The sequence below is a fragment of the Cottoperca gobio genome, chromosome 1 (assembly GCF_900634415.1).
Source record: "Cottoperca gobio chromosome 1, fCotGob3.1, whole genome shotgun sequence".
Classification (NCBI taxonomy): domain Eukaryota; kingdom Metazoa; phylum Chordata; class Actinopteri; order Perciformes; family Bovichtidae; genus Cottoperca; species Cottoperca gobio.
Genome location: NC_041355.1, coordinates 552795 through 569571, shown reverse-complemented (window position 1 = coordinate 569571; position 16777 = coordinate 552795). Strand labels below are relative to the sequence as shown.

At 39.4% G+C, this 16777-nt stretch overlaps 2 protein-coding genes across 2 annotated transcripts in view; one reads left to right on the top strand and one right to left on the bottom strand.

The window, feature by feature from the left end:
* LOC115014581 (homeobox protein Meis1-like) overlaps positions 1-4661 on the bottom strand; it is a 38578-nt gene extending 33917 nt beyond the window's left edge. Inside the window, exons 1-2 of the mRNA XM_029441564.1 lie at positions 4208-4661; positions 1011-1243 (exon numbers count right to left, since the gene is read on the bottom strand). Of these exons, the coding sequence (XP_029297424.1) occupies positions 1011-1243; positions 4208-4219 (245 nt within the window). The 5' untranslated portion in view covers positions 4220-4661. The remainder of the gene's footprint in view (positions 1-1010; positions 1244-4207) is intronic.
* A 5143-nt stretch (positions 4662-9804) lies between these two features.
* Positions 9805-16777, top strand: part of spred2a (sprouty related EVH1 domain containing 2a) — a 20983-nt gene continuing 14010 nt past the window's right edge. The window contains exon 1 of the mRNA XM_029437067.1: positions 9805-10043. Coding sequence (XP_029292927.1) covers positions 10018-10043 — 26 coding nt within the window. The 5' untranslated portion in view covers positions 9805-10017. The remainder of the gene's footprint in view (positions 10044-16777) is intronic.

Genomic DNA, 16777 nt, shown 5'->3' with positions numbered 1-16777 from the left:
GATCAAAAGTTAAAACAATAAGGTACCCAGATTAGTTTGCTTCAATGTTAACATTGAATAACGAATACATTCAGCAATACGCTGTTTCTATTGGTAAAATGTTTATTTATTTATGTTCATTAGCAGACGCACGACGCACTGGAAATAATGTTGAGGAGAGGAGAAAATGGAGAAAACAGAAAAGACCCCAGAATCGAACCCTGAGGCACTCCAAACATTTTTTGGTTTGAGGTTGAAGCACAATATAACACGGAGGGAGCACGAGCAGAAGTTAATAGGATTTAATCCTGTAGTGTGGACAGGAAACCCACCAGGCCACATCTTAACTGGATTTATACCGTACTCCAAATAAACACAGCCAGCAGAGCTGAAACAGAAAAATGTATCCGTTCTTCAAGCTGAAGTGTCAAATATTTGCTGGCTCCAGCTTCTCAACATGGTTCGCTTTTTAATGCTTAAAGATTGTGACAGGGTTCAAGTTAAAAAGGTGTTTTTAAAGGAAAGAAAGAAAGAGCGATGTGCCATGTGTCCTCTGTTCTCGAGTACACATTTGAAGCACTTTTATTTTACATGTTCAACTTTGTGCTTATATTCTACTTCATAGAGGGAAATATTTTTACTTTTTACTGCCCTTTTACATTTATTTAGCAGTTGTATAAAATATAATGCATTGCTACATATCTTTTGTTGATACTTGTACTTCTTCTGAAGTAACATTTTGATTTCAGGACTTTTACATTGAGCTGTTGCTACTTTTACTCAAGTAAAGGAGCTGAAAATACTTCTTGAGCCGCCTGTTTCTGTTTTGGCTTCACTTCATCACACGAACACACAGATAATGTTGGTCTGGCTCAGCTCGGCCTGGAATGAAACGGCTCAGCCCTCAACAGTGAGAAGTTAAAACAGATAAATCAAACATGGAACTGCAAAAAAAACAAAAGTTCTGAAAGAGTTTCTTTGTGTCTTTTTTATGCGTTAGTCTTTTTACGGTGTCAGTAAACTCATCATACCCATAAATGGCGTCTTTGTCCCTCTTGATGGCGTCCCCAGCTGTGGCGCCCATGCTGCTACTGGTGTGGGTGGACTGGGCGTACTGGTGTGGAGGGTAAGGACCAGCAGCGGCGGCCGCAGCAGCCAGGTGCACGGCCTGCAGAGAGCGGGCGGCGTGGTGGTGGTGATGGTGGTGTGGGTCTCCATACACCCCACCCAAGCCCTCCAGCCCGTAGTGGGCCAGGTCTTCATACTGAAACAGAGATAAGAGATGTGTGACCTTTGACCTCGAGCTGTTCGCTGACCTCAGGGGCGGCGACATGCAGATAAATGTGGTAAAACAAACTCTGTGCAGAGTTTATAAGCAGGATGAACATAAGTTAAGAAATGTTTAAAGTGATGGCACAATGAATTAAATATAAAAGCCAATAAAATGACACAAACTGACAACAGACGCACGAATCAAAGATATTTTGAGGCAATCAATTATATTAAATACTTATTAATATTACTATTTATCTTGTTTTCATTTTCTATTCTCTTGGCTTATACTTACTGTTTTTAATTGTATTTAAATGACCTTTTATAATGTTTCATTTGCATTGTGTCTCAATGCTTTTGATGTTTTACGTGAAGCACTTTGCATTTCCTTATTGTTGAAATGTAAAGACAAACGAGGTATAATAAGATATATCAAAAGAGAAATGTCGTCTAGTACACAACAATATAATGAATATAATATATAATCTAATACAAAACCTTAAAAGTGATAGAAAAGTCACAAACAGTGTCAACAAAAACAATAATAGGCTACAGGTGTTCCTGTTATTATGTCCACCCCCTGTTTATTTCCTCTTTAACAAACAAACTGTAATACTTTGAGAAAATAAAATTCTTATTCTTACAAACTTATCGGATTTTATTGTATCACTTATTATCATATAAAAAGATAAAACTGACTTTTCAAAATAAAAGACACCCTGAAACGACACATTAAATACAGAGATTGACGAAACAACTTTAACATCTAACAACACAGTAATTTAAACATTGTTTAAACCAAAACTAAACTTTTAACTTTATTATTTGTTGCAGAACTGTTTTATAAGATTGTTCCTATTATTGTGTCCACTCCCTGTCTTTCTTTTCTAACATGATACATTCTGTGAAAGAGTTTTTCATTGTTAAACACGACACACACTCAACTACACACTCAGATAAAATCATACACATTAAAACAGTTTACTTTCATAAACAAATCAAATAAAACAACTTAAAGTTTGAAATTAAATAATGTCTCCTTTGGGGAATTCTGCATATCAAAATAAAACAAACACTTTAAAACATGATGAAGTGATTATGCATCTTATACATGTTATAAATGTTATAAATGTTCATACTATTCATTTAGAATAATATTAAATAAGACTCTGCAGCCAAACGTCACATGAAATTGTATTTTCAGAAAGAAAAACTGTAATTGTTTTAATATGTTTATGCCTAAACTATTAAAGTCTTTATCTGTATGATAATTACATGATGTATAAAAGAGATTTTGTACTAAATCAAAACTAGTTTCAACTTTTAAACGCTGCAACCTACATACGAACATCAGTTTCAAAAGATAAAAGTTTGTTTTTTAATTAAAGTAACTGACGTTTATCATTTTGATTTGTTTTTTAAACTCCGTGTTTCTGGGTTTTTATGCACGTGAAGGTGATTTTATTTCGTTCAATTTGAAATATGCAGGTAAACTTGCATTTATTTTTAAAAAGTTGAATCTCCAAAGCAACAAGAAAAAGCCTTTGTGAGGAACAATCTGTTATAATTTCAAAATAAAAAATGTTTTTAGTTTTATTCTTACAAAGAAGGTTTATAATCTGTGTATAATCACGATTTTTGTTTTAGTTTTAAAAAATGTTTTTACTTCCAGACCTTCATTAAAAAGGCCAAAGAGGGATTTGTGAGCAAAAATCTATTTGAATATAAATTAAATAATCGGAATTTATTATTTCTATTATTTCTTTCTTTGCTTAAAACATTTCTATTTGTGCCGTTTGTTTGTTTCTTTTTATTCTTTTCCCTAATTGAACATTTAACCAGCAGCTACAGGTATATAGGTATAGGTATAGCTACAGGTCTCCACTGTGCAACTCCAACACGAGTTACATAATAAGGCAGATATTTATGTTATAACGAGTTAAAAGACGCTCATTAAAGCGTCTCTTTGTGCGCTTTGTTCACATCACTGATCAACAACACGCAGTTTAAACTTTGACCTCGACAAACAGCCGTCACTGGGAATAAAAACGTTTTAAAATAAGAAAGAAATGTTTTCATCTGTACGACGTGTTTGTGTGTTGAGCTCCATCAGTTCCGGTTCAACGGATTTAAATCAGCCGTGAAACAAAAAAAATAAAATGTTTTTTATTCTCCGCCGCTGAAGCACAAACGGCCTCTGAGCTGAAACAAAGTGACAAATACATCTTTATATACGTTTATAAAGTGTGAAGTTTCCTCTAACTTCACTTACAAACATGAGTTATACACTTCATTTTAGTTTGAAGATTTAAAAGTTTGCAAAGTTCAAAGTGAATAAAATCTTTAAACACTTTAACTGAAAACTTTTGTCATAAATTATCTGGGAAAAAACTTTAAGGCCTAAAATTCAAAATGAACAAAAACATATTTTCTACAAATGGTTGCTTTTCTATTATCAAACAATTAGATTTCCTCTGATTATAAGTTTGTAGAAATGATGATTTATTTAGTGAATATAATTAAATTCTCAGTTATTGTTTCTCTGCTTATGATTTAGTTTAGTTGTTAGAGAAGTGCTCTGTGGAAATGTTTAAATATAAATATGTTAATATGAAGACAAATCAGTTGTAAAAATGCTTTTCTAAATGAGGTGAAATTAAGTTTGAATCTTTACTATTCTTCTTCCATAATTTTACGCACGAGAGGAAATATTAATCAAGAAGCAAAGATATTGATTTTACAATGATATTACTAAATAAGGGTTCGTTTATTAATTAGTTTAATAGTGTACGTACTGTTTGCTCAGTTTTATGTTTGAGTGGTTTATTCGTATTTTATTCCCCACAAATCCATACTCAGTGTGTTGAACATTAAACATGCAGCTGAAGTCGGAGCTGCAGACCCCCGTCCGCTCTCATCATCTCTCTGCGCTCTAATAAAAGTTGATTTTACGCACCCGTTGCGCCATCGGCCCCGTCTCTCTGCCCGGACTCCAGATGACTCCTGCGGGGCAAAACACACATCCAACTCCCCGGTACCGGAGCGTTAATCAGTTAATCCCGTTTGTAACGTGTGTAAGCGAGTCCAGCCGCGGAGAGAAACGCACAAACACACAGCGAGCGGCGGCAGGTCCCTGCAGGCTCCGCTCTCCACGGGAACCGACCGACGGCGACACTCCGCCACCAGCTGCACGAGCCCGGGCAGACGCTGTCCTGCTCCCGGCCTCCAGCTCCAAAGCAACAACCGACCTCCCAAACAAACCGCTCAGTCCGCAGGCCGAATCCGATCAGGGTACATCCAAACCGGGGGGATAAAGTGAGGCGGACCCGCCCGCTGCGCTCTGAGCCGGGCCGTGCTGCGCTGTCTTCTGCGCGGAGGTGCGTTCAAATCCCCATCGCAGCTCCGGCGGAGCGGCTTCCTCCTCCCTCAGAGCAGGCCGCCAGGGTATGAGGGGAGGGAGGGCGAGGGGGAGGGGGGGGGGGAATAGTTTCTTTCCTCACTTAAAGGAGCAGAGACTCCCTGCGCGTCCCCGCAGCTTCCTCAAGACGTGCCAAGGCGCGCCACCGCGAAGTGAGCACTTGAATGGAGGGGACACATATGCCTCCTCACATTGTTTCTGGAGAGAAAAATAGTTCTGATAATCTAGGAATTCATTGTAAATACAGAAATTACTTTGGTATCAATCGTTTGTATTTTAACTTAAATATGACAACGTTTTAATAAAACTCAAAAGTAAACACTTTGGATTAAAAACAAATCTAATCAAAGTCCCCAAACCTCCAGGGCCCTGAGACATCTGGTATTTGATGTGAGAGTTTGTAATTTGATTAACTGCAAATGTGTTTGTTAATATTATCTGCTTTAGGGCCGGAGATGACACCTGCGTTATTAAAAACTATTAAGGACCCATTCTGCAGAGGGGTCAGAGGTCAAATCCAGCGTTAGGACCTTTAGTTTATACTTTGCTCACGTGGTGCATTTTATTAAATAAATAAAGTCAAATTAACACAAACTAATCACTAAATAAAACCTAATGCATGCAGCCCAGCCGTCCTGGTTACAGTAAAGAATAAACTATATTCTACGGCTATTATCAAAATGAACAACATATTCGACAAAAGTGCTTTATTCTCCTTTCACACGCGTCTGTAACAAGTTCCTTGATGGACAGCAGCATTAAATCATGTAGGCCGATATATTTCTGATACAATAAACCTTTATTATTATTATTATTATTATTAATAATAATGTAGGAATATTATTATAAAGTTTAAATGTGAGAGAAAATGAACTGCAGTACAGACTTTGTTTGCACGAGTGCTGAACTTCTGCACTCCTCCGCCATCTAGTGTCTGTGAAGCGTCGACAGCAGAGCCTCAGTTATTATTAATAATCATATTAAAGATGCTTCATGAAGACTTTGCTCAGATTTTAGAACCGATTTGAAACTTCCTGCAGCAAAAAACTACTGCGGATGTAAAAGATCCAGAGCCAGAAATCAATTTAAACATTTACCAAAACATGAGTTTATAATAATGTGTAAAAACTGAGCAGAGAACAAATATCACCGTAAAACAGTTCAAATGAGAAAAGACAGAATCATCTGCACAAGTAAACACCGTTAAAGTTTATTTTTGTATCATTTTAAAGGATATAGTATTAATTAAAAATACAACAGCATGATAAACGTATTGTAAAGATGGTGTTTAGAGCCACACACACACACACACACACACACACACACACACACACACACACACACACACACACACACACAGAAGTAACGTTTGAAGAGCTCGGTTGAGGGATTTGTTACAGACATTTATAAAAAGCATGTTTTCTCTTTAACTTCATTAATAATTTATAAATGATTGAATTGTGCTTTTATAAATCAGTTGTAAGAACAACTTCTTGGGTTGCCAGGTTGTAGAAACTGTCCACATTGCAGAGTCACAGCTCAGGCGACCTGTTTTCATCCCGGTGTCGTCTGAAGGGACACTTCTTTACACCCTGAGCCCTGCAGCTCAGAAGAAACCTGGAAGTCTGAATGTTATTTTGCATTTTTCTTAAATTGTAGTCGTGACATTTGAGGATTTTTCTTAAATTTTATGTTGAATTACTTTTAATTCTTTGTCTGATAATCCAAAAATACTTTACTTTATATTCATAAAGCACAATATCACACATGAACCACAATGGGTTTTACAATCTGTGCAGCATTCTCCCTCCGTCCTGAGACTCTCGCTTCAGATTCGGAAAAACTCCCCAAAAAACCCTTTAACAGGGAAAGAATGGAGGAAACCTCAAGAGGAGCAACAGAGGAGGAATCCTCCTCCCTGGACTTAGATAGACAGATGCTATGTGTGCAGAATAACCAACATAATTAAGTTGCAGCTCAGACAATCCAATACAAAGTATATTCACGTGTAAAAACACTGCAGAGTCTCAAACTGCTGCACAGAACAACAAACATCCAGTATTTTGTTGTTGGACTTACAGGAACTGTGGAGCTGCAAACACAGTGAGAGACATCTGCTGGTTGGTGAGACTTACTGCCTGAACACTGGAGCAAGAGCTCCACAGCGCTCCGACTTTATCAGTTTTAGTCTCAGATGTGAGCAGAACCAGTCAGATAAGTTGTGAGTTATTATTAAGACGTGGTTTTAGGGTCCCACTAGGGGAAATTTGTTTTGTTTTGTATTTTAAAATTATGATTTGTACTGTGTGTTTATATATATTTATGATGCTGTCTGTGAGTACTGTGGTACTGACATGAGCAACATTGATTTCTCTTTGGGGACAATAAAGAACAATTAATATAATCTATAAACTATTAAGCAAACTGGGTCCTGAGGGCAAAAGCTAAAACTCCTTCAGGTTATATAATATATATATATATATATATTATATATATATATATTAATATATATATATATATATATATATATATATATATATATATATATATATATATATATATATATATATATATATGTATTATATTAAATATGATATATATATAATATATTTTATTATATATATTTTTTTATTTTATTTTATTTTTTATCATATATATTTTATTTTATTTTATATATATATATATATATATATATATATATATATATATATATATATATATATATATATATATATATATATATATATATTTTATTATATATATTCAGCCTCAAGTTACAACTAAACTAAACGTGAACAAACGGCCCGTCCTAGTGATTCTACAAACAGCTTTCAGCACATGGTCTTCATCAGGGTGTTTTACAGTGTGCAGAAGCGCAGACCTTTATAGACACCACAGTGTGGCTGACGATTAGTCAATTATCCAATGAGAAGTAGACACACAGAAGTCCCGCCTCTAAAGGATGCTGCACCTCCAGAACAGAATTCCAAAATAAAATACAGAACAACATTTTTAGGTAAATAGAAAATAAATAATATATATAATACTACCAAATTCTATTTTTAATAGATAATTATTTAAATACAGTCTGATGCGAAGAACTTTATTAATTTCTCTCTGATTTATCATCAGACAGAGTTTAAATCCAGAAAGCTGTAAGTCAAACCCTTCTCAGATGCAGATTGTCCTCATCAATACAAATACCAAACATTTGCATTGAATGCTTATTTTAATTGTTCCTAGTAGACGCACATGTCTCGCTACTAGACTACTAATAAAGTGTTTAATGAACTAATACTATCACTATATATACTATATATACTACTACTAATAAAGTGTTTAATGAACTCTTCTCTTCTACAATTATGTCAAAAACCGGCCCAAAAATGTGTGAAAGAATTACAAAAGAAATATGTGAAAACTATCAATTGCAGATTGGAGATTGTTTTATATCTTATTGCAACAATCCATAAATTACATTTCTGATTACACAGCATCCTTTTTACATTCGTACAATATTTATTTATATTATGATTATAAAAATACAAAAGAGAAAATGATCACATACATAATCGTATACATAAACATACTAATAATAAGGATATTATTGAATGTTTTTAATTTGTATTATTCAACCAGCTGTGTTTTTTCTTTCAGTGAAATAAAGCGACTCCACTTGTTTGGTTTTTAATCATAATTTGGCAAAGATATAGAGATATGGAGTTATATTGGAAATGTGGATTAAATGAGTCGTTTGAGAAACTTCTTTTGGGTTTTAATCTCCCTGAACTATGTTAGTCTGAATGTTGTTTGTACATCGAGTGAATATCACCTGGAGCTCAGTATATCTTTATTCGTGACGCATTAAAATCACTGGACAGGACGTTGAGTATCTGCTCTGGACTGTCCAAATAAAGTGAGAACAAATAAGGACACAGAAAACACAGAATCACAGTTAAATAAGGTCTAAGAAATAAATAATAAACATCAAACACAGATGTGGAGCAGATGTGAAGTGCAGCTGCAGTAGCATGTGTCTGCCACAAGGTGTCACTAAAACACAGTGTGTTATAGATGACAGAAGAAGAACATAATGAACTGATGGGAATATAAACTGGGGCTCTTATTTTGAAGAATAGTTTGCAGGCAGTCTACAGTACAGAGAGTGAAGTCTTACAAAGTATAACAGAGTAAAGTATAGTAAGAATATTTGAAGTTGTTATCAGATAAATAAAGTTTTATCTTAACATTATTTGTTGTTGATTTTATTTTGTATTATTAATCTGAATCTGAACTAAAGTTATCTAATAAATCCAGTAAAAAGCAGCCTACAACATTTGCCTCTCCGATGTAGTAGAGTAGAAGTATAAAGTAAAATGCTAAATTGTATTTAACAACACTATTTGAGTAAATGCACTGAGTTTTCTTTCCACCAATAATTAAAATCACTGCTGTTAGTTCTACTAATATTACTACTGCTGCAAGTACTCTTTTTACTACCATTGCTACAACTGTGTCTGCAACTACTAAATAATCTGTCGCTTTGTTTTACGTGAAGTACTTTCAGTAAAAGTTTGACAGTAATTAGTGTTCAGCTTTATTGCCCAGTTTAAAACATTGGTTAGAAAAGTAATCCAACGTTACATTACTTATTACAATTTTAACAAAAGCCTTCCCAACTATTAATTATAATAATTATAGATTTAACATATATTATTATCATTTTATTATTGTTATTATTATATGGTAATAGCACGTGACTCTGCAGTCCTTCGGGTCTGACGTCACCCGCCCCCCCAATCCCCCCTCAGTCCGCTCCGCTTGTCTCACTGAATCCAACATGGAGTAAGGAGGAGATGGGGCTCGTCCGGGGCCATCCTCACCGATACCAGCGCACCATTTTCGGTCACCGCATTCCAGCCCGGCCCTGCGGGGGAGGAGGTAGAGGAGGCGGCGGAGGAGGAGGAGGAGGAGGAGGAAGGAGAAAAAGAAGAAGAAGAGAAAGAAAAGGCGTAGGAGGAAGAGGAGGAGGTGGAAGAGGAAGAGGAGATCTGATGCGCGCCTCTTCGGATGCGCTCCAGTAATTGAGGAGTGAAAGGAGAAGAAGAAGAAGAAGAAGGAGGAGGAGGAGGAGGAGGAGGAGGAGGAGGAGGGGGGGGGGAGACGGAGATCCGAGACCACATAACGCACATTGGGATTCAAGAACCAAACGGAGAGAGGGGGAGAACCGGATCCGCCGCCGCCGCTCCTGCCGCTGCCGCCGCCGCTGAAGGGCGAGGAAACATGAAGACGCCGCACTGTGCAGCCGCGGCGGGAGCTTATTATTACCGGAGGTGAAACGGAAGAAAATGAGCGAGGACACGCGCCCAGACGAGTGAGTTTCCCCCAACTTGTACCATTAAATAATAATAATAATAATAATAATAATAATAATAATAATAATAATAATAATAATAATAATAATAATAATCGTCATTATTATCATTGGCTGCTTATTGGCGCGCCGCCGCTGAGCGTTGTGCATTGATCACATGGATACGGATTGGTGCTGATATGTTGTTATGGGCTCAAGTGATGATGAGGGGGTGCAGGGGCCCTCCTCATCCTCCTCATCATCTTCTTCATCCTCCTCGTGGAGAGGTTGGTTGAGGTCGGACAGATTTCACAGGAAGGAGAAACGTGTGCAGCCTCCTGCAGATGTGATACAGCCGTAACGGAGAGGAGGCGATGGGGGTGCAGAGGAGCTTCTGCAGGCACTCACATGCAACATCACAACATTTCTTTATTAATACCATGTTTGCATGTTGTCCTTCATTCATAAAAACGTGCACCAGTGTGAAGCAGAAGTTCCCTTTTGGGCTTCTCTGGCTCATGACCCCTTCGGAGAGGCCACTGTATGTTGTGACTCATCATCAGGCTGCAGATGTCTACAGGTTGTGACCAGTTCAAATAAAGGCTTTGTATTATTAAAGGGATAGTTCATCAGTTATCAATCTAGATCTTTTTGGTGTGAGTTGGAGTATAAAGGAAGTGGACGGCACTCTGCTTGTGGTGCTAAAATCAATTTGTAAAACTCAAAGGCAACGTCTGTTACCGGAAATCATGACCCGGCTACTGAAGATGATCCGCAGAGCTTGTTGTGAGCAGTTTCATGTAGGAACTATTTTCTTTCCCTCGAACTACACCCGCCAACCGTATCACCGCGCAGAAGGAAGCGTGCATCTGCTCATGGACGAGAGGCTCCTGAGCTCGCTAACGTGAGGAGGACGACATCGCTGTTTATGTCTCGCGCTGTCACGAGCCTCCCCGTCCATGTGTACATGCACGCTTCCTTCTCCGCGGTGGAAAGAAAATAGTGCCATCTCGGTCCGTTATATTCGTCAGTTATATATATTGGTTTTGTTGTGTACAGTATACAAAGTAGGAGAAAATACAAGTACTGCAAAAAGTTATCTAAAATAAAAAATAACGCAAATTCTTCGTGTGCAAACACGTGACAAAACTGTGACGTATGCGTGCGACACCATGTTGGATGATATACAAATAAAAAATGGCGTCTAAATCGAACAATACAACTCCGACTTCTTCAAAGTATGTTGACTCTCTGGATCCTCTGCAAAGGCAAGATTCAGAGGAAAAGTCCAAATGTGCGGCCGTGACCCGAACACGCTAAAGCCGTCGGATTATATTGAGGATTTAGATTCATTACCGCCGATTGAATATCCGGATATTGTGAACTACCTTGTGCTACAAACGTCGTGGGCAACCAACGCACAAATGAAGGCATACAAGAGCTTAGATGCTTCTAATGTCTTTGTTTCTGGCTGGGTTGGTAGTCTTCTTACCAAACCAGTCGAAGATGACAGGGTGCTCGTCCATGCCCGTGTAAATCACTCTCAAAGAGCTCGAGATACACCGCTCAAGACGTGGTTTGTGAGTGAGAAGAGCGGCGATGTTATCCTCGCTAACGTAAACATAGCTTTAGCATGAGCTCTTACCAGATATAAAGTGGACGCCACACACACGGGTGAATTGTGCTTCTTCTTCTGTTAAATCCTCACGAGTTATGTTGCTAAACCACTACGGCGTTCAGTAGACAGCAAGTTCATCCCTCTTTTGTGGATCGTTGTTTGTGATGACTGTAGGAAATCTAAAGAAGCGTTTCTCTGGGTCACGAGTAGTGTTATGACCACAGTTATACACTGCGCACAAGGTTGGCATTTTCTTTCAATCTTAGACGTTTAAATACAAAGAAAATTACGAAGCGTTGCAGCAACTCACACGTGAACGGGCGCCGTCTTGGTCGTGTATATCATCCAACATGGCTGACTTCTGGGTTGGGAAATAAGCGTGACTTTACATGCACACGAAGAATATGTACAAATATATATATTATATTATATAAAGTTCTGGCTGTTCATTTTAAGGAGGAAGGTTATCGTTATTTTTTTTACGATGTACTGATGTCTGGTCTTAACCATCTCATGACTGATACGTCAGATCGTCGGATCATCAAACAGCATCACAGCTTCCTGCTGTCGATCTAATTTTCTGATAAAGTGGAACAGACGAGGCGGTTTTCCGATGATTCTTATAATTCTCCGTATTATCCGACCCACAGGTGTGAATATTGAGCAGAGCTGAAACCAACAACACGAACGTCTTCCAGGAAAGACTTTCTGAAAGTGAAACTATTGTCTCCAGTTCTACATGGTGTCGAGGCAGCAAAGCCTGAAACTGTGCAGAGATGTTAGAGAGAGAGATCAGGGAGGATGCAGACATACTGTACACGTGCTCGGGCCTTCAGGTGAGCAGGCAGCAGGTGTGGAGCAAAGGTCGGCAGCGCGCTGAAGTACAAACATGATCACGATGGATAAATGTTCCCGCGAGAGGAACACGTGAGCGTAGCAGCATAGTCTGAAAGCTTGCAGGCTTCGCTTCATCTTCTTTTGGCATTTCCAGGAATCTAGACGTCGTTACAGAACGTTGAACGTCGCACTCAAAGCTGCAGAGTTTGAAACATCCGCTCAGAACATGTCGGCTTTGAATGCACCCACAGAGTCCTCAGCAAATCAGATTCTTTGTGCCGGGCGGAGAGCGTAGGCAGGTAACCTGATGAAGCAGGCTACCTTTTCTCCACACCGCCTCGTGCCGTGCACACCCCTGCAGGTAAACACATGACTCATACGGACGCGTACCAGATAATAGGCTCAACTTGTGAAATGTTTACCCAGACTGCACCAGGCCGCAGAGCGAAGCCAGCAGCATGCTGCGTGTTGTTTGCACTGCGGTCAACTTTTAGTTTCAATTTGATTTACTCGCAAACGTCTCAGTCTGTGTGGCTGATGACAAATAACTCGGCCTCTGCAAGCTCCGTCCATTCTTCTCTCTAACTGGAACTGTGACGATCTCTTCAAAAAGAAAGACATTTAAATCAGAATCTGGAATTAAAGGACACATTTCTTATAGGGTTGTTTATGTCTACAGAAAAAGCTCTTCAACGACTTTATTTAACGTCATGTCAACAGGTTAAAACAGAAGTGACGGCGTCTTTAATGACCTTTGTGGATTAACTGTGTAATCATTTTCTGCAGTTTCTTTATTTGCAGATAACATTTTATACGTGAGAAGATAATATCGGCTCTGACCGACCACCAACAGAAACAAACTTTGCTTTAAGAGCGTGAGTCGCATGATGACGATAAAAGAAAACATGGCGCCGCTTCACGCGATACTGGCATCAAGTCCTCGAAGTTGAGATTACAAGTCGGAGAACCCTGAAGCAACAGCAGCAGCAGCAGCAGCACGAGGTCATCTGACACCTGCTGGGCTTTTATAGTTTTGGGTGGAGCGTTCTTGCTTTTCATTGGACGGTGAGGAGCTGAAACGCTGCCCGGAGGTGTTTCTGTGGGGGTGTTTTCTATTGATCTGGCAAACCGATGCCCCTGAACCGGCCGACAGAGAGCTGTCGATAACACCACAGGGGAGCGAGGGGAGCGAGGGGAGGGGTGAAAATGACTTTGAGGAAAGGTCAGCAGGCAGCAGTGTCCCCGGCGCTGCGGCTCCACCCACACGGGACAACATCGATTTTATATCAGTGCTGACCTCCATCTGAGCCGCGGGGGCCCAGTGACTTCATCTGAAGCGCTCTGGTGGTCGACACATGGAGAGTTTTAAGGAAAACATCAAACATAATTCAATATTGTCGTTTATCTTCTATCAGCTGTGAATGAAAACACTGAGATGAGTTGTGCAAGTTTCAGTTTTAGTGTTAACACGAGATCATTTAGTGACGTTCTGGATATTCAGTGATGTCAACATTATCACCCTGCAGTTATATCTATTATAATATCTGTAATTAATATTGGTGGTCTGCATCTACAGTACAAGCAAATAGTTAGAAACTGGTTTCTACGTAAAATACAGCTGCAACCAACGATTCTATCTATTGAAGATTTATCTGTCGATTATTTTCTCGATTCGTTTTTTGTGCTATAAAATATCAGAACATGGTGAAAAATGTCAATCGGTGTTTCCCAAAGCCCAAAATGACCTTACATTTCTTATTTTGTCCACAACTCAAATATACTCAGTTTACGGTCATAGAGGAGTGAAGAAACCAGAAAATCACATTCAACAGGCTGAAATCAGAGAATCTGGACTTAAACCGATGAAATGATCAAAACTGTTGGGGATTAAGTGAAAAGTTGACAACTAATCGATTGATCAATTAATCTTTGCAGCTTTAACCTAAAACTGATTGTTGTGAACTTAAAAGTAAATGCAATTTATCAAAGTAAACAAATACAGGGACTTACAGAAAGATGTCACGTATTTATAACAGCCAAATGAAATGATGAGAAACTGACGATATGACGAGTCACCCAAAATTAAAACATGATTCAAAGCTTCGCAGAACAGAAACACGTTTAATTAAACTTGTTTTAATGGTAGAAACTCAAAGAAAGATGGCGGCATGTCGACGGTTGAACGCCTTATAAAAGTGTACCATCAGCCCTGAACAGCGTCTGTCAGGTGTTCTCCCTAAAACCCTGAGTTTGACTCGTCAGGCTGCAGTCGCGAGTAAACACCTGGTCGGTCTCTTGTGTCTGCAGCTGCAGTAAAACCATCCAGCTTCCTCGTGTGTGTGAAGCTCAGGTTCGTATAAAAGCAGCAGTATAATGACAATAAAGTATACGCAAGTTATATATATATACAAGTTCACTTCCATCACATATTAGTCCATATTTACAAGTATATATAGGAGTGAACACTTAATTTACACACATGCACACACATTTCTGTGTGTAAAAGGTTAAAAAGAAGAATTATCCTGATCATGTGTCATACTGGGCTAAATTTAGTCTTTTACATATAAAAACATTTCAAGGACTATATTTCAAGGTAGGTTGAAATATAGTCCTTGAGACGCTGTTGGAGTATAATACCCTCTGACCGCTCCACCCGCCCCGACTCCTCTGAGGTGTGTGCACCGAGCGGGCCGCTGAACTCCACCTTCACCTGGAGCGACAGGTGTTGGAAAGTTGAGTTTGGGGCGCGACGATGACCGCCGTCTGCCCTGCAACGTGACGCGACTAATGGAAGATGGATTTCCTTTTGGGTCGACTCGATTGTGCCGAACGCCCGCAGATCGACTTCAGCCGCCGCTCACGTTTCACACATCCGGTGCCAAGAAAAAACCAAACTCTCTAAAACATGAAAACATCTTGCAGCTGAAGGTCAACGAGGGCGTCGCTGCTCCTGCTGTTGTTTCGGTCGACTTGTTGAAAGTACAGTGGCTGTCTTTGTGACGGCGAGCGAGGGAGGGAAGTCATCGAGAAGTTTGGCAGAGAGCGAGCCAAGAGCCATCTGCTGCTGCTCTCTGCTGATCCAGACCTCCGAGAAACAGCGTTCTCTACGCTGAAGACGATGATGTCATGAGCCTGGATGGACTGTGTGTGTGTGTGTGTGTGTGTGTGTGTGTGTGTGTGTGTGTGTGTGTGTGTGTGTGATTGACAACACGTGTGTTTCTGTGGGAGCGTTGTGTGTAGTTATGTACTGTGTGTGTGTTTGTCTTTCATGATGATGGAGCAAACTGACCACCAGAGGCTATTTATCTGCATCTCTGGTCAGCTCCCACAGTGTGTGTGTGTGTGTGTGTGTGTGTGTGTGTGTGTGTGTGTGTGTGTGTGTGTGTGTGTGTGTGTGTGTGTCATGCAGTTTGTTTAAGTGCATCCACACACTATTGTTAAAGTGCTCCAAGCAGCCGTTTCATTACTGTGTCCTCTGATGACGGGGCCGTTTGAGGGCAGGGATGTCCAACTGGTGGTTTGTGGGCCAAACTGGGCCTCTATGAATAACTATGTGGACCCTGTTTCCACCACATGAACCGGGGAAATTATTCTTTTTAAGGACTCAGGAACCATTTTGACTGATGGGACTCAAACACAAAGCTTTGTATCTACTCTTTTAAAAAGCTCTGATTGTCACTATTAGAAAGAAGGTTTGATATTTATTGTGATGTAGATGTGGTTATATATTATAAATATATATATATTATGATGTAATGCAAACAGTACATCAGATGTAGTTTTGACTTTGAGTCTAAAACAACGAGACACGGATGTGCAAGGTCGTCTTGTAATGCAGCAGCTCGGTGCTCATGAGACACCTGCTGCAGGAAACACAAAGAAAGAGGAAACAACAATGTTATAAAATTGATTATGAGCATTTTGATCATCTGTGTGTGTGTGTGTGTGTGTGTGTGTGTGTGTGTGTGTGTGTGTGTGTGTGTGTGTGTGTGTGTTTGAGCTGCAACGACTAGTTGATGGCAACACTGGCAGAATATGTTTTAGTTTCCTCTCAAATGTGGAGATATTCTGCTTTTCTGTTTTATATGTTATAAAACTGGACTAAACAAGACATTTAAAGATGTGTGTATGTGTGTGTGTGTGTGTGTGTGTGTGTGTGTGTGTGTGTGTGTGTGCAGGCGTTGTGTTTCCGTGTGCTGCCTGTATGACTCAGGTGTGATTAAGTCTCCTCGCTGCTCTCGGAGCTGCTTTATCTAAACGATCCTGTTTCACTCTGAGCTGAAGCATCAGTTCTTGT